The following is a 26,216-nucleotide window of genomic DNA, read 5'->3' as shown; positions in this document are numbered from 1 at the left end:
TTCAGTTACGGGAAGTTCTGATTTTAAAGGGGTTTCTTACCTCCAGTCTGCCTCTTTAATTTGCAAGCTCAAGTTCTGCCTCTGAAGTGTTACCTTTTTTCCCTTTGAGTATTTGAAGACAAATATTCAAGATAAAGGTACTCTTAAGTCTCAAAATCCAGCTTTATCTTTTTCATTCTCTTGGGTGTGCAAGAGAGCCTTTACCTGTCTTTTTTTTTTTTTTCCAGACAACTTTGAGGCACTTTGACGTCCCTTTTTATATGTTTAAATCCGCAAATACAGTCTCCAGGGTACACACTACTGACGTTAGACTGTAGGGGTGCGAAGTAAACACAACAGTGAAGACTACCATTCCCTTGGTTTCACTGTCCTTCCGGTTGTAATAGGAAATTTCATTGTCACACCCTCTGGAAGACACTGTACATGCTGTTGTCTCTACTTGGTATGTAGAGACAGCACGACCTGCTGACTCGGTTTCCAGAAGTTGTCCTAGCTTTTCAGAGTCCTGAAGTTGGATGCGTAATATTTCCTGTACACTCTAGGAGTAGAATGTCCATGATTCTTGATTATGTCCCAAGAATCCTTAGAAGTCTGGAAGCACCTTTATGAGTCTGGCTGTGTCTTTGTTTTGTATCAGTCTCTTACCTGTTTATTCCTTCTTCCTTGACTGTGCATCTGTTTTTGACTAACAGGATGTCCTTTAGCTTTATTATGCATATCTGTCTTTTGAAAATAAATGGTGCTGTTTTCCTCTTTGCAGTTGAATATCTTATTTCTCCTTGAATTTTCTGACTTGGCTTAGCATTTTCTTTCTCTTCAGTGAATTAAAGTGCAGTTAGCAACTTCCATCCCTTCATTTTTCCATTTATTCTTTGACTTATGCATTCATCAAATACTTACATCAAATGCATACATCAAACACATTCTGTGTGCCAGTTGTGTTGCATCTCCAGCATGTAGTAAAGATGAATAGATGCAACCTTGAAGAAGCTTAGTTAAGGAAGGGGATGGTACTCGACGTAATTGTACTTGCAAGATGTGTGTGGAATGGGAGCGGTCCGTGTAGGATCGCAGAGGAGAAGCACACTTCTAGGAAGTAACTGAATCTGGAAGGATGTTTTTATTCCTTTAATTCCACTGTGCCTTTATACCCTGCTCCTCCTGCTCTTCAGAGTAGTGCAATCACTCACATGCCTTCCTCTCACCTCCTAAGTTAAGCACCCCTGCAGTGGCCTGGTTGGTGGACACAGTTGGTCTGTAGGGTAATGCAGATCTGACTCTTGCCAAGGCCCAAGTTTCTCCATCAGTGCATATTTAAAAAAAATACTTCTCTTAACCCAGTCGACGAACACATTTTTTGCTAAACTCATACACTGATGTTTAGAAGATTCACAGGATATAAAATAGGATCCTTTTTTTTTTTTTTTTTAATTTTTTTTTCAACGTTTATTTATTTTTGAGACAGAGAGAGACAGAGCATGAACGGGGGAGGGGCAGAGAGAGAGGGAGACACAGAATTGGAAACAGGCTCCAGGCTCTGAGCCATCAGCCCAGAGCCCGATGCGGGGCTCGAACTCACGGACCGCGAGATCGTGACCTGGCTGAAGTCGGACGCTTAACCGACTGCGCCACCCAGGCGCCCCAAAATAGGATTCTTTAATAACCCTGTTGTCTCTAGTCACTAATTCTTTTGCGGGTTCTTACCTCCCTTGGTCTCCCTGTCATTCCAGTGCTGTCCTCCTACTCCCTGCAGAGGCCGAACTGTAAGATGAAGGCAGGGAACTGAATTGTGCGTGAAGGAGAGCAGTCCACAAGACAGGTAGCTCAGTAATGTATACCTGATTCCTGCTCTCACTATCCGTTTCATGAGCTTTGGCATTTCATTTACTTGCTGCCATAGTAACCAGGATTCCTGCCAGTCTTCCTCTTTCCCATCTTTTATTCATCTGTACAGGCATCTGGAGTGGGGATGGGGAAGATAGAAGTGGAAATCTCCCAGTAAAAGGGTGTGGATTTCAGAATGTCCTCAGAATAGCAAAGATGGACATCTTAATTTTGGCATTGTTTCCAGCTGTTGAAGTACTGTTAACCACAAGTAGTCACCTATTGGGGTTGTTATTTCTCTATTTCACATCAGGGAGAGCTCTGTTATTGTGAAAAAAGAAGTGGAGCTTTTATGTTTATTAAATTAGAGTTGTAGGAGATCATTGCTGAAAATCCTTGATAAACTACAGTTCGGCCGGAACCACTCATTTTTTGGCTGATGAGAAGCCAGCCAACTTCATACTAGAATGTGGTTCTCAGCTTTGTCTGTACCTGGAGAGTTTCAAAAATGCTAGTGCCCAGGATTCTTAAATTCCTAGGCCAGTTGAATCAAAATATCTGAGGTGAGACATAAGCATCTCATTTTTTAAAGTTCCTAGGTTAGGGGTGCCTGGATGGCTCAGTTGATTGAGCATCTGACTCTTGATTTTGGCTCAGGTCGTGATCCCAGGGTCATGGGATTGAGCCCCGCATCGGGCTCCGTGCTGGGTGTGGAGCCTGCTTGAGATAATTCTCTTCTCTGCCCCTCTCCCTCTGTCGCTCGTTCGCTCTCTCACAAAAAAAAAAAAAAAAAAAAAACAACAACAACAAAGTTCCTCAGATGATTCCACTGTGCTCTAGAGGATGCCTTGGTGATTCTTTCTGCCCTTTTCTTTTGATGTACCCAAATCATGAAAGGAACTGCTGGTTGTATGCAATTGAACCTCCAAATTTGGCCTGAAATGGCATCTATCTGATTGATATTCTTTGATTTGAGACCTGGGAAACAAGTGGATTAATTAAGGAACAAAACTGCATTATAGTCGAACTACACAGATTTACTGTTAACCTGGGCCCGTAAGTAACTGACAAGTCATAAATTCATACAGAGTTGGATCTCATGTAATCATGACTTTCTTCTTGTTCTGTGAGGTCTTGAAATTCATTCATTTATAATCTTTTGACACCAAAGCTGGTATTGGTGACTCACTGTGGGCTAGCTGCAGGGTCCCTTAGTAAGTCCAGTTTATGATTTAGAGGCAGTCTTGCCAACCTTGCAGCTGAAGTTACTGATCATCCTACTAACTACCTTTACATTTGCAAACTCAGCCATGCTATGAAGTGTGACTACTTTATTATTTTCAGTTTTTTATTGGCACACATTAATCTGTGCTGGACTCAGCAGTTATTGGACTCTTGCTCCTCTGTTTTTTTTTTCTTCCATTCTTCCCTGGGTTCTTTTTATTTTTATCACATGCCCCAAAGAATAAATTTTTATGTTTGATTTCCCAGGTCTCAAGAATCTCAGTCCTGGTGCATGGCCATAGAATATGGTCAAGTTCCTCTTTTCTCATCACCTTGATTTCTTCTTCTTCTTCTTTTTTTTTAATGTTAATTTTGAGAGAGAGCGAGAGCATGTATGCACATGGTGGGAAGGACAGAGAGAGAGAGAGAGAGAATCCTAAGTAGGCTCCACACTGTTAGCGCAGAGCCTTACTTGGGTCTTAATCCCATGAACCATGAGATCATGACATGAGTTGAAACTAAGAGTAGGATGCTTAACCCACCACTCATTACCTTGATATCATTGACCACTGTGTTCTCAGGGCCAGACTTGGTCTTGTCCTGTCACATGTCCTTAGTCGGCTCTGATTTTAGGACCAGTGATCTCTAGGCTCCTGACTTCTAGATTTCTGGTTTTTCTCTGATTGTCAAGAATCCGAGCAGCCAATGTAAACATAGCTCATGATATTAGAAGTACAGCTTGCAAGGCTCTCTCAGTAACCACTGAAAGCTTATCTATCAATACCTCTCTGATTAGTATTAAAAATGTATATGGATGTGGAGTCTGTGAATGAGTTCTAAATGTTTGAGGCTTAGGTTTAGGACTTCAGTACAAAATTTGCAAAGTATGGCATCCATAGTAAGATAGCAAGCAAGTCTCTGGCATAGACTTAGGGGAAGAAATTCTCTTTAAATCAAAACAAAACTGAATTTTCCCCAAAAGCAGTTTGTTTCTAAAACAACTTTTTTTTTTTTTAAATGTTTTTTTTTTTCAACGTTTATTTATTTATTTTTTTTTTGGGGGGGGGGACAGAGAGAGACAGAGCATGAACGGGGGAGGGGCAGAGAGAGAGGGAGACACAGAATCGGAAACAGGCTCCAGGCTCCGAGCCATCAGCCCAGAGCCTGACGCGGGGCTTGAACTCACGGACCGCGAGATCGTGACCTGGCTGAAGTCGGACGCTTAACCGACTGCGCCACCCAGGCGCCCCTAAAACAACTTTTTATTGCTCACTGTAAAAAGTCCGGTAATAAAGCAACATGAAAAGAAAACACAACAGAATATTCCTGTCATCTTACTACCTAGGGAAAAGTAGTAACATTTTGTTGTATATTCATCCAGACTTTTTTCCAATGTATGTGTACATAAGTACTTTTTTCTTTTAGAAAGAAATATGGATTGACCCTACCGGCTGATTTTTAGTTTTGTTAAAATATTTTTGTGTCTTACGTAAGGATCAACGTCCCTTTTTTAAATGGCTGTGTTACTATTCAGTGAAAATAATTTATTGAACCAGTGGTCTGTGATGGACAACTACATTTCTATTTATGCACTATCCTAATAACTTTATGGTGAAGTTTTTCCGGACTAAGTCCTTGTGCATGGGTATGGCAGTTTTCTCAGAGTAAATTCTTAGAAGTGGCTGTAGTATTGAAGGTATACACATTTGAGACTAATCTAGATTGCCATTTGCCCTCCAGAAAGTTTACATTTTTACCAGCAGTATAAGTGAGTGTTTGAACAGAACTCTTAATGTGCTAAGCAAAAAATTGCTTAGAATGGACAAAAGTGATGGCTTCTGTGTGTGCCAAACACAGTGCCCATGTTGATTCTATCCAAAAATAAATGCCATCTGACTCTTTCTGTCCTTCTTTCCTGCTGTTAGTCCAGACCTGCTCTGAGAGCACCCTAACGGACCCTCTCTCCACCTCTAGGAGAGGTGTTCGGCTGTCCTGGACCAGTTGCAGTCCGCTGTCTCTAACCCAGTAGTCAGAAGTAGCAGCTCCTTTGGAGTTCTTGTCACATTGATGCTTTTTCATTTAGTCTTGTTTAGGTTTAACTTCTGTTTTAATTAGTTTACTTACATGTGTCTGTCTTCATGTCTGCAGCACAAACTTTGAAAGGGCTGGGACTTCGTGTTTCACATCCTTGTGGCTACCCTTTTGGAGGTGGATTTCACAGTAAGCAACCTAGAAATACTTGGCTTGAAGAGGCCTTTGAGAGGAATGTTTCCAGATTAATATTAGGTGGAGCCTTAACAAATGATCACTATCTGACTATACTTAATCTCCCCCAATGGCAATCTCAACCTGTATTTCTGAACTCACAGAATTTGGTATGCTTGTTCAGTTTTCTTTCCTTTTCCAGATGCCAGGAATATGCTTCCTCTTTTATAATTGATTTGTGTCATTAAAATTATTTTAAAGTTGTTCCCCAATAAAGATTTCTAGGTGGTCTCCTCTTACAACTGTTTCTCGTAAAGATGATTGTGTAAATTAAATCTCGTATTCATGGGTTCTTTTCACTTGTTATACATTTTTTTTTTTTAATTTTTTTTTCAACGTTTATTTATTTTTGGGACAGAGAGAGACAGAGCATGAACGGGGGAGGGGCAGAGAGAGAGGGAGACACAGAATCAGAAACAGGCTCCAGGCTCTGAGCCATCAGCCATCAGCCCAGAGCCTGACGCGGGGCTCGAACTCACGGACCGCGAGATCGTGACCTGGCTGAAGTCGGACGCTTAACCGACTGCGCCACCCAGGCGCCCCTCACTTGTTATACATTTTAGCAGCTCTTAGGGCTCGTAACTTTGTTAAATGATCACTTGATATGTCTGAACTGTGAATGTACAGTTTTTTTTTTTAATTTTTTTTTCAACGTTTTTATTTATTTTTGGGACAGAGAGAGACAGAGCATGAACGGGGGAGGGGCAGAGAGAGAGGGAGACACAGAATCGGAAACAGGCTCCAGGCTCCGAGCCATCAGCCCAGAGCCTGACGTGGGGCTCGAACTCCCAGACCGCGAGATCGTGACCTGGCTGAAGTCGGACGCTTAACCGACTGCGCCACCCAGGCGCCCCTTTTTTTTTTTTTAATTTTTTTTTCAACGTTTTTAGTGAATGTACAGTTTTTAATCTAAAATTGATTTTAATATTTGAGGTACTTTTCTTTTTGCAGAGCGCATGATAGTTGCTTACAAAAAGGGTTTCACTGAATTCTAATTATTTGTTACTTTCCTAGTACACTTTATAGATGCTGGTTCTCTTACTGTCTCCTGTCCTCTCCCCCACTTTTGAAAACCTGTAAGTCTTTCTTCAGTAGCTCGTCCATATTTGTTACAAATGGTCTTTTAAATAAGATTCATAGGCAAAGTAGTAGAGCAGTGCAGTTCTACTTCTAGAAGCATTTTCTGTCCTTGACCTTTGAAAAGCCTTTGAAAGTTACTATGCTGGTCACTTACCCACAAGTTATACAGTGTACATATTATGTAATCACGTTTGGGCATGTATTTATGAAGTTTTATTTTTTTAGTTTTCTGTACTTCTCTTTACTGAATCTTAGGCTAATTTTTAAAATTGCTTCTGCGCTTAATAATTTTTAATCTTTAAAGACTGCAACTCTTGATTCAGATTGTGGGGCAAAAGGGGTTCTCTGATCATAAAAATATTTTATGAAACAGTTCCCATGGAATCATTTTCAGAGTTGGGCTTTGTAGATGTTGTTAGGCAGTGCTGGCACTTTACACATTTTGTACTAGATGGTTGTCCATTCTGTTCTTCTGAGGTCTGCTAGTGACAGAAACCTCCTTTAAATCCTGTTCTACTGTTGAAAGGTGCTCACAGATTTTCTTTTTTCAAGTTGCTGTGAGAATCTCAATGCAGAATTTCCAGGGACATTCTCTCTGAAAATGCAGGTTTCAAGGGAATTTTTTTTTAAGGACATAAATTCCAGAATTAAGATGTGGCAGAGAACAAGAAAGGCTTTCACTCTTACATTTTCACAGGTGTTGACAGTTTTCTGGCCTGGCTCCGCCTTCCTTAAATCCTACCTGCTCCTGGGAGTTGCACACCTCTTTGTTATGTGAGAAAGGTGAGGGGTACGTGGGTGCTGCACGCTGTTAGATGTGTATTCTGTGTGATTTTTATTTCCTGGTGGACTGTGAGGCTGTTGTAGCAATAGCTGAGTGCATCTGAGGGCCACTGGCTTCAAAAACTTAATGGTTGGCAGTCTAATTGACAAGATAATTTTGTTCACAAGCTACTCTTACTAGGACGAACATATGTTTAATTAGATAAAATGTTGGTATTGACCAATGGTGGTGGTAGAGTACTCCCATGAATTCTTAGCTTAAGTCACCTTACTGAATGGAGATTTTATTTTGCGGGCAAGTAGAGATGTCCTTCCTTTTATTTTTCCCATTTGTTTGCTCTCATCTTTATTGTAGAAACTTCGACCATTAGAATCTCTAGAACTGGGGTTTTCAAAATGTAGCCTAAGGAGCCTGGGCTTCCTAGGGACCCTCTCAGGGAATCGTTACAAAAGCAGTAGAAGCAGTAGTGGGTAAAAGAGCTGTTGCCTTAATATAAATCCAGGCAACAGCACCAAACCTGACTAGTAGTCATTGTATTCTTCACCACCATGCAGTTATAGTTTTTTTAAATGTTTCTTTATTTTTGAGAGAGACAGAGAGACAGAGCATGAGCAGGGGAGGGGCAAAGAGAGGGAGACACAGGATCTGAAGTAGGTTCCAGGCTCCAAGCTGTCAGCACAGAGCCTGATGCGGGGCTCAAACCCACGAATGGCGAGATCATGACCTGAGCCGAAGCTGGACACTTAACTGACTAAGCCACCCACTGGTGCCCCCCAGTTGTAGTTTTTTTAAAAACCCACTTTCACTTCACAGTGTCCTTCAGGATGATGAGTGGTGCCAGAATAGTATTGGAATTTAATCTTGGCTGGGGCTTTAGAAGTCAGCAAGACCAGCTTCCCACCTAATGCAAAGATTGATTCAGTGGTCATCCTCTACCTGTGCACTTCTAGTGATGAGAGGGTCATGCCAGCCCATTTCACTTTCATACAGCTGTAATTTCAGAAATGTGTTGTTTACACATTGAGGCTCTCTTTCTCTAGAATTTTTACCCTCTGATTTCAGAGATTTTTATAGATTACCACAAGTGCTAAACCTCAGTGATCAAAATATGACATACCTATGTTTTTTCAGAGTAGCCCTGCAAATATATGAAGTTCGCTCTTAGATTTTCCCTGAGTCGTCTTTTGTAGCCTGAATAACGGTAGTTTTAGTAATTAATAATAATGAGACCAAAATTGGTAATTTTGTCTAGTGCGATTTTTTTTTAATTAACTTGTTTTTTTTACTTTTTTTTTAATGTTTATTTATTTTTGAGAGAGAGACAGCGTGCGAGCAGGGGAGGGGCAGAGAGAGGGAGTCACAGAATCCGAAGCAGGCTCCAGGCTCCGAGCTGTCAGCACAGAGCCTGATGTGGGCCTCAAACTCATGAGCTGTGAGATCATGACCTGAGCTGAAGTCGGAAGCTTAACCAACTGAGCCACCGGGCGCCCCCACAGTGTGAATTTTTTAAAGTATTGTTTAGTGTAAATTTTTTTAGTACTTTATCTTTTCAGCAAATAATTAGAGCAATGAATCCAAGTTTAATTTATATTTGTATATATATTTGAACTTGGTCTCTGAAATACATGACTATTTAGTTTCACTTCCATTAGATGAGTTCTGGATTCTTTAAGACTACAATATTAGTATTAACATTTTGGCATTACATGAAATAAATAGAAAAACACTATTGTCATTTTGCTTCAATATTGCAATTACTAACCGATGGTGAGCTACATTGAAAAGTGGCTTCAAATTGTAGTATAGATTGGAGGAAGCTTGGGGTTCCTCAAGAAAAAAAGGGAGAAAGTAAGTAAGGGAGGTAGAATTGATACATTAATTTACTTATTTAAGCACTATTTCTAGTGCCTGCTCCCTGATATGTGGACTGGTTTAGACTTTGGGAATACGGCTGAGTCCATGATGGACTACAGTCCTTGCTCTCTTGCAACTTACATTCTAGAGATGAAAGAATATTTACGGGTTGCCACAAGTGCTGTATAGAGATAAACGGGAACGACAGAGTAAGGCAGGGGGCACTTTTGGATGATGAGGACATCAGGATGAGCACAGAAGAAAAGAGGGGGAGACTTTTTTTTGTATGCCCCTAGGATATTTTGAGAATTACAATATAAAAGTTGCTTGTGCAAAGGTTGTAGAGGCAGAAAATTTGTTGGGAACCATTGATTTTTGCACAGGAGAAAACTGAGGCACAAGTTTAAAAATGGGCAGATTTTAACAATTCACCCAGGGTTGTAACTCATTTGTGAATGAGCTGGGACCGGAATCCAGTTTTCCTAGTTCCCATTCACATTCATTCATTGTTTCTTTTCCATAGTTTTTTTTCAACTGAATGTTTTTAGCCCCTCAGTCTGTGCCTTGCCAAAATTGTGTTTCATTGCCATATGGTGGATTGAAGGAGAGTTTTAAGGAGTTGCTTTCAGATGGGGTGGGAGAAGCCCATGAGAAGCACACACAACCTTTCTTAGAATAGTTGAAATTCAGTGGTTCAGAGACCTTGTGAATGAGAATTATGACACTAAGATCATTTACTTCCTGTAGACCATATGTTCTTACAGATTGAAAATTGTGCTGGATTGGATTAAGGAGAACTTTGGGTTTCTTTTGAAGCCTAAGAATTTTATTTTAATAGAGCTGTAGGTTTCACCAGATGAGGAAAGCTGCAGTTGGCACTCTGGGTTGATTAGGAAGTTAGGAGCTTGGAGGTTGGAATGGTGAATATTGTAGAGTCACCTCTGTGATTCCTGTGGGGTGATTTGAACGGCCAGGCTAATGTTGTTCAGTTAGGTTGGTGCCACGTCTGTCTACCTGATTACCCATCCCATGGGGAATTCTCTGTCTGCATACCTCTGGGCCAGGCTCATGGTTTCATTTGTGGCGCATCTTAGGGTTAGTGGATTGAGGCCTTGCCGGCATCTGTCAATCCATTACAGTGTAGAGCAGAGGTTGGCCAGGGAGTAAATAATTTAAGCTTTGCAGGCCATGCAGTCTCAGATGTAATTAGAGATCTGCCTTTAGCATAAAAGCAGCATGGACACTATTTAAATGTATGAGCTGCTCTGTTCCAATAAAACTTTATTTGCAGGAACAGGTACTGAGGCAGATGGCTCACAGGCCCTCGCTTGCTTGACCCCTGCTATATATAGAGTGATGAGGTAAGGGATATGGGACGAGTGGAGCTCCCCTAATAAACCAGAATTATTTTTGCTTCTTCATCTTTCTTTTAAAACTTTTGAAATTACCTATGAAATTACCATGAAGTGAATGTGGCTATTCCAGCAGTTTACAATTTGACTTGACATACCTAAGTCAAACAAAATAGGTTTTGATATTTTCCTGAGTTACATTCTTTTTAAGTAGCTTTACTCTATTTTTGGATAGAAGAAAATTTTTTATTTCAGAGGAGGGTACTCCATGTTTCTTACTGTAAACATTGCAGTTGGAATTTAAACAAGACAAGAGTTATTGAGATATATTCTTTTTTAATCAGGCAAAACTGAAATTAAAATTTATGATTTGGGTAGCTAATCAGAAGACTGCAATCCATCAATTTTTTTTTTTTTAACCTTACCCATTTCTTTATTTGGAAAGACTGTTTGCCTGCCAATTATCATAAGTTAATTGGTGCAATACCAGGTCAAGAAATGGCATTGTTAATGAAGTGAATTATTACCCTGCTGTTAGTAATGAGGCTTCTGCAGAAATACGGAAATGTCTGTGAACTCATGAAATGTGAGAAGAATTTAGTCTACATGTTGATTAGAACTGTATAAAAATATGTTTGTGTACAATCATAAGGAGAGATTGCCATAGATTTTTCACCTAGTTAGTGTTCCTGTGAAGGAATTTGGGCTCCTATTTTTATTGTTTGCAGGAAATTTCTGTTTTATCATAAAGTTAAATACATAAATATAATTTTCAGCAGGAATTAAAAAAAAACCCAGTGGGCTACAGTGTGAAATGAAAGTAAAAATTTTGTTGGTAAACCTTAAACTAATACTTAGCGCATTCACAGCATTTTAACAGAATTCATCCGAAAGGAAAATTGATAGGAATGGTGGATTTTCTTTGGTTCCTAAAGTGCTCACTTAAAATGATTCTGCATTATTCTTTTCATTTGATCTGAAATGAGCCACTGGAAGGTAGCCTTTTCTGAAGTTCATTCCTGCACTTCGCGATCCCTTTACCTTCATCCCTTCAGTTAATGTCTTTGAGGAGAAGTGTCCCTTTTCCTTGCCGAGGTGTCCTCGGCCACCCTCTGCCCGCCCCCCGATTTTACGTCGCTGGCGTTCCTTCCCTTGCATCAGGCTCATCCACTTACTCGCGGCCATGGCATCTCAGAGTCCTGGCATCCCTCAGAGGCCCCGTTTCCAAATCTGTAAACCTTTTGTCTTTTTTATTCGGTGAACATTAACTGCATAACAGTATGTAGTACGTACCAGGCCAGTGCTGGGCTTGCAGCAATTACACAATCATACTGGCCACTGCCACTGCCACCGTTGTCGTTGAAAACAGCGTACGTTCCATCCTCTTCACTTGCTTCGTTCCCCTTTACTAACTTGCTCGTGTGTTCTGCCCCCTAAGACACTCTGCTCAGACTTGATGCCCCTCAGGCCCTGGCTCTGTTTCTCTCTCTTCCTTGCTGTCACACCTGTACCGCGGAAACTTGCCATCCAGCTTCTAGCCCCATCCCGCAGTGTGACCGTGCAGCCAGCACATGCTGGCCTTGCCTTCATTTTTGTCCTCTACCCTCTTGTTCTGGAGTCTGCCTCTTTCCTTTTAGTTTCTCTGACCAGGTGGGCCTGATTTTCCTCATACTGTCTGACTACCTTTTCCGTTTGCTTTTCTGACTTCAAGTTCCCTGGTCAGCCCCCAGATGGTTGTGTTCCCCAAGGTTCTGTTGGTTGATCTCTTTGCGCCCTCCCCCACCCTCTCTCCTCGTCTCCGCTATTCCTAGGGCTTCAGACAGCCCTCCTGTGCAGATGATTATTAAATGGGTAATTCTAACCCTCCCTGTTGTTTTGAGCTTAAGTTAACATTTTGAGAGGTCAACTTTGAGGAGCTGTAGGCATCTCAAACTCGGCATGTCTTAAACCAAATCCATCTTTTCTTGTCCCCAACCAGCTCCTCCAGATTTTCCGTTAGGTGTTAGCAACAGTACCGTTTTCCCAGCCACCGTATTTTGGCACCCCTCTTTTGCCACATCTCTGCCTCATTCTCCACATTACATTAGCTACATCTCAGGTTTACCCTGGAAAGTATCTTTGCTTCCAGAATTCTTTTGTGTATACATATGTAAAGAGAGAGATCTGGGAAGAAATTCACCAGAATGTTTAAAGTTTTTTTTATCTCTGGGTGGTGAGATTTTACATTGTTTGAATTTTGTTTTTCTAACAGGTATTTAGTATTTGTATGCTTGTATCCAGCCTGTCACCTCCCAGCCCTCCCGGGTCCTGGTCTTCATCCGGTGGAACTCCTAGTTATTTCCTCAGTGCGCTCGGACTTCTTTGCCTTTGCTCCTTCACTCAGCACCGGTTTCATTTGTTCTTTGCATCTCCCGTTGTCATTTTTCAGGGCTCCTCGCAAATGAGCTTTTCTTTAATGCAGTCGTTCTCACAACTGAATGTGCCTTCTTTCAGGAGCTCTCCAGCCCCTGTGTCACGTCCTGTGTTCTGCCCTCGTGTCTTCTTACCTGGGTTTTTTGTGTTAATCCCTTTATTAGATTGTAAGCTCCACGAGAGCAGAGATTGGCTCTTAATCATCCTTTTCCCCCCTTTTGGTTATAATCTGCCTGTTTTTCTTTGGGGACGACCCTTTCCCCCCCGGCTATGGTTCTGGTGGGACGGCCAATCAGAGTGTCCTGCCAAGAGGATGGGACGCTCTTCCCCTGGAATTTAGATTTTGAGTCATGGGATACGAGGACTGACCATGATTGGCGTGGATTCATCCTGGCCAAGGTGCTCTGAAGAAGCCATTTATTAGTTCCTGCCTCCCAGATCCCTGGAGCTGCTCTGGTTCCCGAACTCTCCGAGGCCTGGGTCTTCAGCTTTTCCTTCGTTATCTGTGAGCTATCTCCTATCCTTACACTAAATGTCTCTCTCTTTAAATTTTAAGTTAGCAAGACAGTTTCTGTTGCTTTTTTCCCTGCCAGTAGAGCTGTTATGATTGGAACTGACCAGAATTTATCATTCTAGTTCTTCTATTGATTCTGATATGTTTTTTTCTTTTCTTTAAAAATGAAAACAAAAAAACAGCCAGAGACCGCTGCTGCTTTGAAACGTACAATAGAAGCCCTGATGGACAGAGGGGCGGTAGTGAGGAGCTTGGAAAATCTGGGTGACCGAGCACTGCCTTATAAGATTTCTGCCCACAGTCAGCGGCACAGTAGAGGAGGGTAAGTGTCTACATGCATCTTGAAAAATGTCTTTGATAGGCTGTAAAGAATACTGGTTAGTTCATCTTAGAAATTATTACAATTTCTCCGTAGATCGCCTTTGCGCCAGGTGGTGTGCGGGTCCACACTCCAGCCATGTTGTGTGTCAAATGGGGCTAGAGTAAAGCTGGCCCGTAATAAACCATAATCAGAGTACAAAAGCAAGTCATGCTGGGAGCAACAGGTATATAAGCTTTTGATTGTGGGAAACTTTTCTTGTCAACCTAAGCACGGTTTTCTGTTGACATTTCTTAAGTTTTGCCTTTAAAACACCTCAGTGAGCAATGTGCTGGGCACACACTCAGTGCATCCTTTGTAAATACGTGGCTTGCGGGTAAGAAGCAGAAGGGTAATCCTTCTGACCAGTGCCTAACCCACAATAGAGAAATGGTTATGTACTCCAGACAATAATCACAATTTTCTGTTTGAAATTTTTTCTCATAGCAGCTTCCTCAAACATGTCAAAGGTCTGACTCTGTAGTAATAACTATCCTTGTAGAAATTCTTTGATACCAGTTTGCTTGGTGAGTTGGTTCGAAGCCTCTCTGAGCCCTGATGGTGTTATTTTTACATTTGTGATTTCTGGTGCGGATGAGGAATTTTCTCATATTGTTGAGTTTCCCAAAAGTAGTGATAGAGAAGATGGGAATCGGTTTTCATTGTCGTGGAAAAGTGCGGGAGTTGAAGACTTGATTCTCCCTCTGATACTCGCCAGCCGTGTGGCCTTGAGCGAGTCTTTAGCTTCTCTGGTTCTTGCTTCCTTGGATACTTGAACTCAGGTGGTCGTTCTCCCATCCACGTTGTCGTGGGATCGAGTGATGCCATCTCTGGATGTCTCTGTGGACAGCACGGAGTGTTATCCACGTAGAGGTGGTGGGCCTGCGCAAGCGCCGTGCACGGGAGAGGCCTGCGTGCAGTCACGCTGCACGCTGAGGCTTTCCTGCCACCTTTAATCCTGCTGCCAGGGCGTAGCACGTCCTGCGGATTTCATCTTTGGATCGCTTCACCTTGTTTTGTGCTAGTGTTCGGCTTCTCGAGAACACCTCTGAAGAGCGCCTGAGGTGTTGCTAGGCAACATGAAATGCACAGTGGCGATTTTCCTCTCCCATAGTCATAACAGTGAGGGATGGAGATTGTGTATGTAACATTTTTTTTTTAACCACAAAGGGGCTTCATTTTAACAGCAAGGCCGTGAATCATTTTGCCTTTTGCTTAGAGAGGAACATATAAAATTGAGCTAAGAATGACTAGTCAGGTTCTCTGATGGAAGGCACTGAGCAGGGACAGAAGCCTGTTCCCTCATTCAGGTGCTCTCAGGGATGGACACTAGGATTGTTTTCTTCTGCCCCTTTCCCAAGTAGCGGATTTGACTTTGTTGAGGGTTGGTGTGACCAGCATTGTAGATTTTGCACTTCTCGCAAGTACTTGGGTGGCGCTGATGCCTCTGTCCGAGGACCACACTTTGAGATCCGCCTTCTGTGTGCGGTGCTGGGGTTGGGTGCTGCTGTTCCTCTTTTGTGGACGGAATAAGTTCAGACCCTGGAAGAACTTCCCTGGAACTAAGCCAGAACTGCTGACGATGTCTAGCCCTACGTTCCGGATTCCTGACGAGGTGCACGTGCCCCACCAAGGACTCTGTGGCATCTCTTGGTTCATTTACATTTAGCAGTTTTATTTTTGGTTCTTGTACTTCCAGACTCCTCAGCGAAGGAGGAGCAGCATTCTTAAAGTGTAATGTATGTGTGTGCTCTATGTAGACACAGAACCTCCCAGTTGGGGAGGTTCATGTTTTAAGCTTGTTTTTCTGGGATTAATCAATGTCTGGTATGTGTTTGTTTAAGGTGATGTTTCCCAAAGTGTGGTCTCTGAAATACTAGATATGCTCCACCAAAAAATGGTGTGTGTGTGTGTGTGTGTGTGCGTGTGTGTGTGTGTGTGTGAGAGAGAGAGAGAGAGAGAGAGAGAGCGAGAGCGAGCATTTAGATGTGGTCTGATCCCTTCTAGAGCTGTGTAGCATACATCAGTGTAGTGATGGTGAGAGGCCCTTCAGTTAGATCCCTTCATTTGTCACCTTTATTTGACCATTATCTTTTATTTTGTAACACTCATTAATACCCTTCACAGTGATTTTTGGTAAGAGAGGAGATGAGGGGCTAATATATTTTGGAGTTACCTGGATAAAGATTTAAATCGAGTGGTGTGTCAGATGTCGGCAGCGTGGAGCTTGAGGGTGGTCTGATGTCCTGTTGACTTCAGCCGGTCCTCCCCTAGGGTCACCACCCCCAGTGATGTTTGTACCAGGCATTTCGTTCATCTGCTAAGTTCTGTGTGTGCACTGCACGTAGCCACATAAGGTGTTACAAACATGTATTTAGTGGATTATGTGTCAGGATTAGGTACCAGGTGCTGGGAAGGCTCACTTTTTTGAGGTGATTAAGAAGAAACAGTGGACTCGTTTGTTACGAATTCAGCATTCAAACGTTTTTTTTTTTAATGTTTTTTTAAAACATTTTTTTTAATGTTTATTTTTGAGAGAGAGACAGAGCATGAGCAGGGGGGAAGGACAGACAGAGAGGGAGACACAGAATCTGAAGCAGGCTCCAGGCTCTGAGCCGTCAGCACAGAGCCTGACGCGGGGTCTGCATTCACGAACCATGAGATCATAACCTGAGCCAAAGTCGGATGCTCGACTGACTGAGCCCCCAGTTTTTGTTTTTGTTTTTGTTTTTGTTTTTGTTTTTTTAACTTTATTTATTGTTGAGAGAGAGAGAGAGCAGGCATGAGTGGGGGAGGGGCAGAGAGAGGGGGAGACCGAGAATCCCAAGCAGGCTCCGAGCCGTCAGAGGGGCTCGAACCCATGAACTGTGAGATCATGACCTGAACTGAAATCAAGAGTAGGATGCTTCACTGACTGAACCATCCAGGTGCCCCTAGCATTCAAAAGCTTTTAACTCTTTGAACAACCCTGGAGGCCATGGCACATATCAATTTTCGGTGAGGCACTGATTTGAATCCTGAGGTTGGTATGTGAGAGGTAGTTTTTTAGCTGGCTAATGAGTGAGCCTAGATGCCCTCCAAGAATCCACATCACATTGTGGTGCTGTTGGTATTTTGTGTTTGTTGCTTTTGCATTTTATGGGAGGAAATATATGTGCTGGTGGTATTCCTAGGTCTTAGGATGGTTCTTGTGGTTGTTGTGGTTCCTGGTCACAAGGAGTTGTCAGTCTAGTCCGGGACTTGCCAGCATATTGCTGACCTAGGCACCGGCCACAGACTGCTGTATACCACTGCTACACACGTGCCACCTCGGCCCAAAAGAAGGATGTGTGGGTAGAAGAGTGCGTAGGTAGGGGAGATACCGCTACCTCAGGGTTATCTGGGGAGTCTCCCCAGAGAAGGAGACAGTGCCTGGTGTTCATTATTATACCAGTGTATGCCAGAAAGAAAGTACAGATGTACAGACGTATGGATGTACGGATTCCACGTACTAGTTAAGTTGTCCCCCAGGTGACGTGACTTAGACAAGGAAGGAGTTAGCCAGATGCTCTGTTGCTCTTTGGGCCAGGTTGGGGTGGTTGGGAAGTTTGGGTCTTCTGGACCAGCTTTCCAGATAGATAGAGGCTTCTGGCCTCACCACCTGTTGTGTCCAGGCAGTGTCTAGAAACGATTGGAGCAGGACTCAGAGTTGTGGAAGGCATGGGGGGTGGCAGGTCTTACAAGTCTTGAGATTTATTCTCAGCTCTGGATTTGCTTTGGTCTCCTGGGGGCCACTAGATTTTCTCTGCTTTGTACCTTCAGATGTTCACCTTGGTACCTTCATCAACTCAGAAAGGGAAGGTGGGTGTTGTAAAAGATTCTTAACTGCATTCCTCAGAGTCTAAATGGGGACGATGTCACATATGCAGAGGGGAGCAGTGGGAGTAGATGTTCCTTTAGACCCTTGCTAAAAAGGACAGGCATTTTCTGAGTCGTGGTGTCTGTCACTCTCGGCCAGAACCACTCCAGTGTCAGACTCCAGGACTGCACATACTAGTTGAAGGCTCTCTTTCCACTAGATGGGGCTGGACGGAGACTGAGCAGGCTTTCTGGTGGAGGAGAGAGAACTGTAGAAGAGACTGTGGTCCATATTTCAGTGTGCTTGTTTTTAAGAGGGTGCCCCCGATTGGCTCTGACCATTTTTACCAGGTCTGATTTTACTGCGTTGAGATAGGACTTATTCCAGAAGGCGTGTGTAAAGACACTCTGAAGTAGTGAAGGAGATTTTTCTTGCCTGTTTCTTCCCTTCTTTCTCCATTCTCATTTGCATTAAAATGTGAATAAGTGCTTATAAGGTCTGCTGGCCTACATATAAGATGCCCTTCTATTTACGGGTAAGCAGAATGATAAAAATAACCGGCACTATGGTGAATCAGTGGAATTTTACTGACTCGCTCCCCAAATGTGTCTGCAGCTTACTCCAAGAGAGCTGGCACCCTCTCTAGAGGAGATTGATTCTTCTCTGTAGTTTTCCTGTTAGCTAACATTTCCATGTTCTCGTGCTTTCCTGCCAGCATTAAGTCCAGGCCAGCATCCTGACCCCATTCTTGTGTGAAGGTGCTCCACAACTGGGTTTCAAGGCAGGGCTGCTGTGGCCTTGGAGGTTTCTTTTTTAGTGGCAGCGCCCCAAGATTTGTAAGGATTCTGCTGTAGGTTTAGTGGTTTTAAAAATGTATGAGACCCAACAGATATAAAAGGAAATAGGGCTTTTCCACGCAGAGTGTTCCTTGGTTTTAAGGTGAAGAATTCACTGTCTCAGCGAAGCCTGAAGCCAGCAAGGTTTAGCTGATACAGTCTAGAAACTGGCATTCAGATGGATCTGTTTCCTATTCTCAAAAAGGCTCGAAGATGCTCCATGGTTTCAAATCCCTCCCATCCCCCTTCTCCACCCCCCACCCACCGTGAGCCACTCAGCGCTTCGGTGGAAATTTCCACTTGTCTGCCAGGGGGAAGGGGAGGCTGTGAGTGTGTGACTGCGTCTGAGAGAAACAGAGACAAAGAACATAACTCAAATTCAAGCGAGCGCTTTTACAGTAAACTTGTAAATAACAGGGTTAAAACAAAAGTGAAATAAAAAACAAATACGACCTTTAAACGTAGGAGCGTTGCCAGAAGACGCATATCTTCCCTCAACAACCTGGGGCAGGGAGGGGGCTGGTGACAGCTTGGGCACAAGGTGACCGAGGGAGACAAGGGGTAGGACCCCAGAGAGGAGGGGGGAAAGGATAGTGAGAAGAGATGCTGCTGCTGCCTCCCCTCCGCGCCCCATGAAGACACTGCTGTGGGTGGAGTGTTCCTAGTGGCATCATTTTCCAGTATCGGGCTCAGTCTGTCCTGGGGAACCCATTTCTCTGCATCTTCTCAGATCCCTGGGGTTTTCGGTCACAGTAGTGGAGAGATTTGTAGTGTTGAGAGTGTCTTAAGAAATACCGAGGAAGGTAAATTACCACCTTGAATATGGGGGCAGGTTCTATCCATGAAATAGTTCCCTCCAGCTTTTGAACACTGGAACCTGCAGTGAGAATTGCATTTGTGTATTGAACCTCTTTCTGTCCTTTCTCTCCTCGCCTGGTGTCAGTCACCGCTTCACGTGCTTCTGCAGAGTTGGTGCTGCATAGAAGGTCAGTGCTTTTCTGTCGGAAAGAGAGATGCCTGGGTAAAGCTGATTTCTACCTTGTAGGTGAAGTGATTCATTAGAACCACACGTGGGAAAACCCCCATTTAAATGTAAACACTGCTGGGCTTCGTGTTTCAGGCAGTGGCGATGCTTCCATCAGCCCTGGCCGCCTGGTGCGCAGAACCAGCTCGCCGGTGCCACCGAGCAGCACAGGGTTGAAGGTGCCGGGAGTGTATGATGTAATTAGACTTTAGATCACTAAGCTGGGTTCTCCAAAATGATCTGTCCATTCGCTGACTTAAACACTGTTTGGGGAATGGAGGGCTAACTGAAGAACTATTTTTCCTTATTGGAATGCCAGCTTTTGGGGATGTCTAGGCAGTGGCAGTTGTAGTCCTACTTCTCTGCTCTTTGCAAGCTCAAATCGTGAGGATGGAGGTAAGAGAGAGTCCACATGTGTTGTGACTTTGGTCTTGTATTTTGGTTCTGGCTTGCTTGGTTAGGGGAAGAAGGAAAAATTGGTATTTAATTGTGGTTATTGAATCCTCTTGATCCTCCCCTCCCCGAGGGCCAGGCTGAAGGGGAGGGCAGGGCCTCTCGGATTCCTCTGGAGACACTGAGACATTCCTCTTTTGGCTCCCTTGCCTTGAACAGCAACTTACCTGGGTTTCAGAATGGTTTCTCCCGGGTAGCCTTTGGGATGTAAGGAGTGGGTATCAGGGGAGTTCAAGGTCATTTTTTTTAGCCTAACTCCCACTTTTTCAGTTCTGTTATGGACCTGTGTGGTCACAGGAAAGGGATCCTCGCAGGCATCAGGAGCTGCCCAACCCCCTATTCTAAGTAGGCTGTTTCTAGGCTTCACTTTGTGTGCAAAACTGGAAATGCAGGGCTGCGCTTGGTACTCTCTCCTGCCCCTGTCATTCCTCGGGTCATCCTTCTGTAGTAAGAAAAGCCCAGCCGCCAGGAGGCGGATGTCCATGACCACCTCATCATCGCCACAGTCTCCTCCAGAACTGGCAGACCAGTGTAAATAGTGGGAGCCCAGGTTTCTGCCAGCCCAGTAGCCCTGTGACCTCTCTCCCTGCCTGGACTACATGTTCTGGGTGGTCCAGGCCATTATGTTCCTCCTTTTTAGCCTCCCTCTGAGGTGTGCCCATAGTAGATGTTCACTGACCAGTTCAGTTTGTCCACTTACGTGAAAATATATACTGGCAACAACCAGGAATTGGTCATAGTCTTTTTTTATGTGGGGAAGCCATAACAGACCATTGACCCGTGGGCTTGGGCCACTGAGGTAGATGGAGACTGAGTTTGTCCTGGACTTATGCTTGGTTCCCTCATGGTGGGGTGAGACCACTTAATGCCCTAGGAGGGAGCAGGGGAGGTAGGAGGTTCAGCTTTCACCCAGGACTGGTGAACACAGTAACATCTGCCCCTCTCTGAGCCACTTCCCCTCTTTTCCGTTTTGGTGGTGTTTCATTTTTGTGGAAATTTCCACGGTATAATAAGGAGCATGGGAGTAGAAGCAGTCTTTGCCCACACGAACCCTAGGCACAGATCAGCAGGGTGATGAGCATGAAATGACTGTCACAGCTGTGGTGGTGGGCACAAACGCATTTGCATTTTGGCCAGTTCTCTTGTTTAGGTTTGGTTGCTAGAGGAGTGTCAGGACTAGTAGGGGGAAGGCAGAGTAGGTAAAAAAGGTAAAGGCTGTAAGCGTTTTTATAGTAACAGCGATCTTCCAGAAGCCAAGTTGCAGCCCAGTCTTAGGACTTCCAGGCTTTTCTAGCACTTCTCCTTATCCTTGAGAAACCTCCAGAATTCTGGCTGCAGGAACCAAGAGATGTGGTTGATAGAGTGGGGAACTATGGGGCCTGAAGTCTGGAACTTGCTTTTTACCCTGTGACCTGGAGCAGATCAGTTCCCCAGTTCCCTCATAAGTGACATGAAGGGGTTGAACTGCATTGTCTTCATGGTCCCCTCCAGCACTTACGTTCTGTGATTCTGTAACCCATTGGTCCCAGAGCAGTGTGTGGCTTCTTGTATCCTGGAGTCAAAAGATCTGCTCTGTTAGAAACCTGGCTGTGGCCACTCAGTAGCTGAGTGACCTTGAGCTAGTGACTTAATCATTCTGAAACTCAAAGGAGGCCATCTCTAGGAGGCCCACTTTGAAAACTGCTAAAGCAGTAGTGTTGCTAAGAGAGGGCTCCTGGACCAGAATAACACCCAGAGGAACTTCCTCTTGCGTTTTCTGAATGGGCCACGTGGGGTGGAGCTTCTACTTCCTGCTTATCCTCTTCCTCAGAAGCTATCTGAAAGATGTGAAAGCACTTTGAAAATTAGAAAGTTCTATGTAAGACCCTTTCCTTTTAATTTCTGGAATAGGAGGTTTCTGATAATATCTGGCATCTAGCTTCCTTCTATCCTTGGGTATTTTTATCCTTATCACAAAATGGTATCCAGAAGCTTTGGATGTCTTAGGATTATTTGGTGAATGCGAGTGTATGGAGAATGTTGTTCAGGAAGACTGCACGAGAGTTGAGCTGTGGGCAGTTGAGTTGGTCGTTGGCAACTGTACACCCGCTTTCTTTTAGAAACATGTTTAGTAGACACTGAGGCTAGCCCACAAAAATGCCTCTGGTACACTTGAATGGAAAATGGAAGAAAACAATGGTTGCTGAAGCCCAGATGCGGTATTTGAATAACTTGAATACTGGACTGTAAAGAAAGCCAGGCTTAACTCTAGAGCAGGAGATGTCTGTGGGCCTTCTGGAGGTAGTGGGCACTTGGAATACTTCAAGGGCTGCCAGTAGTGATTGCCTGGGTTATTGAGTGCCCAGAGCATGTCCAGCCCTTGCTTTAGCACGTTTTTCCATATTACCCTATGTGTGATATGTGGCACTTCACCAGCACACTGCCTCAGGCTATCAGCACAGGGCTTTAAGTGTAATAAAGCAAAAGAGGAAGACTAGTCTAGGGAAACTAGATGAAAAGCAAGGGAAGAGGAAGGAACTGTAGAATTAAGTATGGTGGGAATGTTGGCAAACAGAGGGTGAGGTCCTAAGTTGTCTGTGGTAGTTTGGAGGGACATTTTGATGAATACAGAATGAAAGAACAAATGAATGAAATAGGAAGAAAGAAGTGCTGGGGCAGTGTTGAGTGAGAGAGTTCCCTGCCCTGCCCACCGGGCCACCATAGTTACTGGGGCTTGGGGGAGTTGGATAAAGGGCTGGGGATTGGCAAAGAGAAGGTAATTTATGATTGATCACAGTAACTTTTTAGGTTCTATATTAGAGCCTTACTCAAGGTAAGTAATCAATAATTAAATATCGAACAAATGAGCAGTTCTTAAGTTTGATGATTTGCAAACCTCGTGCCTTCCATGTGGTGCAGAAATAAACCAGTGGAATTACACCTTGGAGAATTTGGCCAGGTTGGTGTGTGATTTTCATGGTAAGTACAAATGGTAATATCATCAGTGAGCAGAGGTAAAAGTCACTTCCTAGAAGTTTGCCTGATGATAGAGGACTTTACACCATTTTTATTTCATTTCTTTTTTTTTCTTTTTTGATTTTTTTTTAACGTTTTATTTTATGTTTTGAGAGACAGAGCACAAGCAAGGGAAGGGCAGAGAGAGAGGGAGACACAGAATCCAAAGCAGGTTCCAGGATGTGAGCTGTCAGCACAGAGCCCAATGGGGTGGGGGGTGGGGGACCTCAAAACCATGAACGTGAGATCATGACCTGAGCCAAAATCAGATGCTCGACTGACTGAGCCACCCAGGCGCTCCTGTTTCATTTCTTGAGCAATTCTGGGCGGCTTCATTATCTGTAATTGCTCCCTCATCACTGCCACCCATATCAAATCATTCACCAAGTCCTGCCCTTTCAGCTTTCTATGTACCATGATTAAATCAACAGCCTTACAGAGATATAATTGACAACACAGTAAACTACATGCTTTTATTAATACATATTACGTAATGTAATACGTATACATAATACATTCACATATGTATCATATGTATATATACCCACAATATATGTTTGACATATGTATATATACCCATGAAATCACTACAAGCAAGACAATAAGGAGACTGGTCACCCTGGAAGTTCCCTCCTGCCTCTTGTGATCCTTCCCTCCACTTGTTTCCCGTCTATGACAGCCACTGGTCTGCTTTCTTTCACTATAGATTAGTTTCTGTTTTCTAGAATCTTACTTAGATACAATCAGACAGCATGTACCCCCCCGCCTTTTTTTTTTAACCATAGTTTCTTTCAGTCAGCCAAATTATTCTGAGATTCATCAATAGTATGTATCAATAGCTTATTCCTTTTTATAGCTGAGTACTATTCCATTGTATACCATAGTTTGTTTATTGGTTTACATGTTGTTGGATATTTTCTGTTTCCAGTTTGGGATTGTAAGTGTTGCTGCTGTGAGCACTCCTGTACAAATTGTTGTTAAGGACTAATGTTTTAATTTTCTTGGATAAATACCTGGGAGTAGAATGGCTTGATCATAATGGCAAGTGTGTATGTTTAACTTTTAAGAAAATGCCAAAAAAGTTGTATCATTTTGCAATCCCACCAGCAGTGTGTGAGAATGCCAGTTCCTGTCTTTCCTCACCAACACTTGGTATTGTTCAGTCTTCTTAATTTTAGCTTATATAGTAGGTATCTCTTTGTGGTTTTAATTCGCATTTCTCTAATGACTCGTCCTATTAAGCATCTTTCTCATGTGCTTCTTTGCCAGAATATATCTTTGGTGAAAAGGCCATTCACATTTTATGCCCCATTAAAAAATTTTTTTTAAATTAAATGAGAGTTCTTTATATTCTAGAAACAAGTCCTTTATCAGACATGGGATTTGCAAATCCCAGCCTGTCACTTGTCTTTTTTATTAGCAGTATCTTTCAAAGAGCAATTTTTAATTTTGATGAAGTCTAGTTTATCACATTTTTCTTTATGGGTTTTGCTTTTAGTGTCATGTCTAAAGAATCTTTGCTTAACTCAAGGCCACAGAGGTTTTCTCTTGTGTTTTCTTCCAGTTTTATAGCTTTGTGTTTTATATTTCAGATCTGTGTCCCATTTGAGTTAATTTTTGTATATGATACAAGTATGGATCGAAGTTCCTTTTTTGCATACATATATAGAATTGTTGGCCACCATTTGTTGAAAAGACACTTGACTGAATTGCCTTTGGTCAAAAATCAGCTGTGCGTATATGGATCTGTTTCTGGACTCTGTTCTACTGATCTGTTTGTGTATCTTTATACAAATACCATAGTGCCTTGATTACTGTAGCTTTATAATGAGTCTTGAAATCAGTGTTGGTTCTTCAACTTTATTCTTTATCAGAGTTGTTTTGGCTGTTCTAGATCCTTTGAATTTCTCTGTGTACCTTAAAATCAGTTCATCAATATCTAATAAAAGTGTCTTTTAGGGATTTTGATTGGGATTCTTTTGAATTTATTGATCAGTTTTAGAGAATTGACATCTACATAAACCTCCATTTAGGTGGGTTTTCTTTAATTTGTTTCAGTAATGTTTTATGGTTTTTCGTGTAGAGGTCTTGCATACCTTTTGTCAGATTTATCCTTAAGTACTTCATATTTCATTTCAAGGTGTTATTATTTGTTGCTAATATATAGAAATATAGTTGACTTTTGTATACTGATCTTGTGTCTTGCAACCTTGCTAAACTCACATATTCTGGTATCTTTTTTATAAATTTCTTTAGATTCTCTTGTATACCCAGTCATTTCATGTGTAAATATAGACAAGTTTACTACTTATCAATCTGGATACCTTTTCTTTTTTTTCTTGCCTTGTTGCACTGGCAAGAGTTTCTAGTAAAATATTGAATAGAAATGGTGAGAACAGACACCCTTGTTTATTCCCAGTCTCAGGAGAAAAGATTCAGACTTTCACCAGTTGATATGATGTTAGTTAGTTCTAGGTTTTGCAGAGATGGCTTTCGTAAGGTTGAAGAAGTTCCTTTGTAGTCTTACTTTGTGGAGAGTTTATCAGAAATGGATATGAAATTTTGTTAAATGCTGCTGCTTTTTTTTTTTTTTTTTTTTTTTTTTGCTATTATTGGAATGATCACATGATTTTTCTTTTTTAGTTTGCTAATAGGGTTTACGTTGATTTAAAATGTTAAACCAGTCTTGCTTTCTGTGATAAACTCTGCCTGATCATGATACATTATTCTTTTCATATATTTTAGTAGTCAATTTGCTAAAATTTTTTTTCATTTATGTTCATGAGAGATACTGATCAGTTTTTTTCTTTTTTTGTAATGTCTTTGCCTTGTTTTGCCATAAGGGTAATGCTGGCTTCATAGGACACATTGAGAAGTGTTTTCTTATTTTCTGGACCAGTTTGTGCCAAAACTGGCACAAAATTTCCCCCTCAGACGTTTGGTGGAATTCAGAATTGGTGAAACCATGTGGGTCTTTGGTTTTCTTTGTGGAAACGCTTATAACTACAAATTTAATTTCTTTAATAGATATAGGGCTATCCAGGTTATCTATTTCTTTTGGAGTGAGTTTTGGTAGTTTGCATTTTTTCAAGGAATTTCATCTAAGTTGTCAAATTTATTGCAAAATTTGTTTATAATAATAGTCTGTCACATCCTGTTATCATTTCACCTCTCCCATTCCTGAATATTAGTGATTTGTCTCTTTATTTTTTTCTACTGATCAGTCTGACTAGAGATGTATCAGTTTTACTGATCTCGGTGAACTAGTATTTATTTGGTTTTGTTGATGTTTTCTTGTTTTTCTGTTTTCTGCTTCAGAGATTTCTGCTCTGATCTTTATTTTTTCTTCCTTCCTTCCTTCCTTCCTTCCTTCCTTCCTTCCTTCCTTCCTTCCTTCCTTCCTT

At 42.4% G+C, this 26,216-nt stretch overlaps 1 protein-coding gene across 1 annotated transcript in view; it reads left to right on the top strand.

The window, feature by feature from the left end:
• MRPS6 (mitochondrial ribosomal protein S6) overlaps positions 1-26,216 on the top strand; it is a 67,849-nt gene that overhangs the window by 38,735 nt on the left and 2,898 nt on the right. Inside the window, exon 2 of the mRNA XM_040483989.1 lies at positions 13,492-13,631. Within this exon, the coding sequence (XP_040339923.1) occupies positions 13,492-13,631 (140 nt within the window). The remainder of the gene's footprint in view (positions 1-13,491; positions 13,632-26,216) is intronic.

This window comes from Herpailurus yagouaroundi, unplaced genomic scaffold, assembly GCF_014898765.1.
Source record: "Herpailurus yagouaroundi ecotype Mexico unplaced genomic scaffold, PumYag 162, whole genome shotgun sequence".
Lineage (NCBI taxonomy): Eukaryota > Metazoa > Chordata > Mammalia > Carnivora > Felidae > Herpailurus > Herpailurus yagouaroundi.
The sequence above is the reverse complement of the archived record's forward strand: the minus strand, read 5'-3'. Positions and strand labels throughout refer to the sequence as shown.